At 59.8% G+C, this 1,380-nt stretch overlaps 1 protein-coding gene across 1 annotated transcript in view; it reads left to right on the top strand.

Moving 5' to 3' along the window:
- Positions 1–1,164, top strand: part of BAIAP2 (BAI1-associated protein 2) — a 37,094-nt gene extending 35,930 nt beyond the window's left edge. Inside the window, exon 12 of the mRNA XM_009886825.1 lies at positions 1,126–1,164. Coding sequence (XP_009885127.1) covers positions 1,126–1,164 — 39 coding nt within the window. The remainder of the gene's footprint in view (positions 1–1,125) is intronic.
- Positions 1,165–1,380: the final 216 nt, after the last annotated feature.

Below are 1,380 nucleotides of genomic sequence, written 5' to 3'. Positions count from 1 at the left end.
GCCACTGATGGTCCCGTGGGGACAGAGGGCTGAGCGGGGCTGGGGTGGACCCTGGCCAGGGCTCCCCACTCCAGCAGTAGTCCAAAACGAGTTCAGGGCCTCTCAGATAATGAGTTGGGGAGGATGCGTGTGTGGATGAGATCAGCTTTTAACGCAGGAGCCGCTGGCGTGGTGGGGCTTCCCCTCCAGAATGAGTGTGGTGGGATGAGCCACGTTGGCTTCCCCGGAGCGGTGGGCATGGTCTGGCATGTGGGGAGAGGATGAGGATGGGGAGTGGAGCACCGTGCAGCACCCGACCCTTTGGCAGAGTGCTCCAGAGAGGCAGCAGCTCCAGCCAGGGTCTGGCCCTCTCTGCAGGGGATGGAACAAGCACAGCACCTCTTGATGTTTGCTGGGTTTTCCCAGCAGGGTTTGCTGCTGGATTTGGGCTTTTATGGTTGGGAGTGTTCCTGGAACGGTGGGAACGTGGGTCTCTGATCCCTGGTGTGTGGCCACCTCAGAGACCAGAGACTCCTAGTCCTTCCTGGAGCCATCCCGTGTTTGTCATGGAGAGCAGAGCTGCTCCCTGGCCGTATCCCAGGGCAGGTCCTCACCTGGGGAGTGATGTCCTCAAGGGACATCCTCTGAGTCTGGTACCACTCCTTGAACCACTGCAGTTCTTCCCCACCGCAGATGCCGTTCAGTACCGGCTAAAGGAGAAAATGGTCCAAAACCCTGTGCCTTTCTGGTGGGAGTTAATACAGACAAACACCTCTTTCCACAGAACATTTCACTGGTGTCTCTCAGACCTGTTTGATCCTTTTCTGAGTGTCTCGCATCCCGAGAGTGGCTGGAGCTCTGTACCACGGTGGGGCTGGGCAGAGCAGACCGGGGCTCTCCCGGCTGTCGCTTTCCCTCGTCTTGCCAGAATAAAGTCCTGCTCCGAAGAGAGTGGTGCAACTTTACTCTCTGCTGTCTAAATCCCATTTAAGTCATCTCCGTGTCTCCCTTTCCTCTCCAAATGCATTGTCTCTCGGCCCTGGCATCCCTGGGGTGCTGATGCACTTTGGTTTGTTCATGTGAGCCTCCAGTGGCAGAACCCACATCCCCCACCCCTCACCATGCTTCCTCCCCTCCTCTCCACAGGGTCTCGACGACTATGGGACGAGGTCCGTCAGCAGGTAAGACTTCGCCTTCCTGTCACGTTACCTGAAAGTGAACTGTTGGTGTTGGCTCTGGGTGAAGCCGTGGTGCCGTGTCCCCACGGGGGTCCCTGCGCGGGCTTCCCCGGGGACAGGCGGTGGCTGGGACGGGGCCGTGCGGTGGAGGACGCGGTGCAGGTCTCGTCTGTGAGGTCGGAGGGACCCGGCAGGTCCCGGGGCCAGCCCCTGTGTCCCCGAC

This window comes from Charadrius vociferus, unplaced genomic scaffold (assembly GCF_000708025.1).
Source record: "Charadrius vociferus isolate BGI_N301 unplaced genomic scaffold, ASM70802v2 scaffold1116, whole genome shotgun sequence".
In the NCBI taxonomy this organism is placed as follows: domain Eukaryota; kingdom Metazoa; phylum Chordata; class Aves; order Charadriiformes; family Charadriidae; genus Charadrius; species Charadrius vociferus.
The sequence above is the reverse complement of the archived record's forward strand: the minus strand, read 5'-3'. Positions and strand labels throughout refer to the sequence as shown.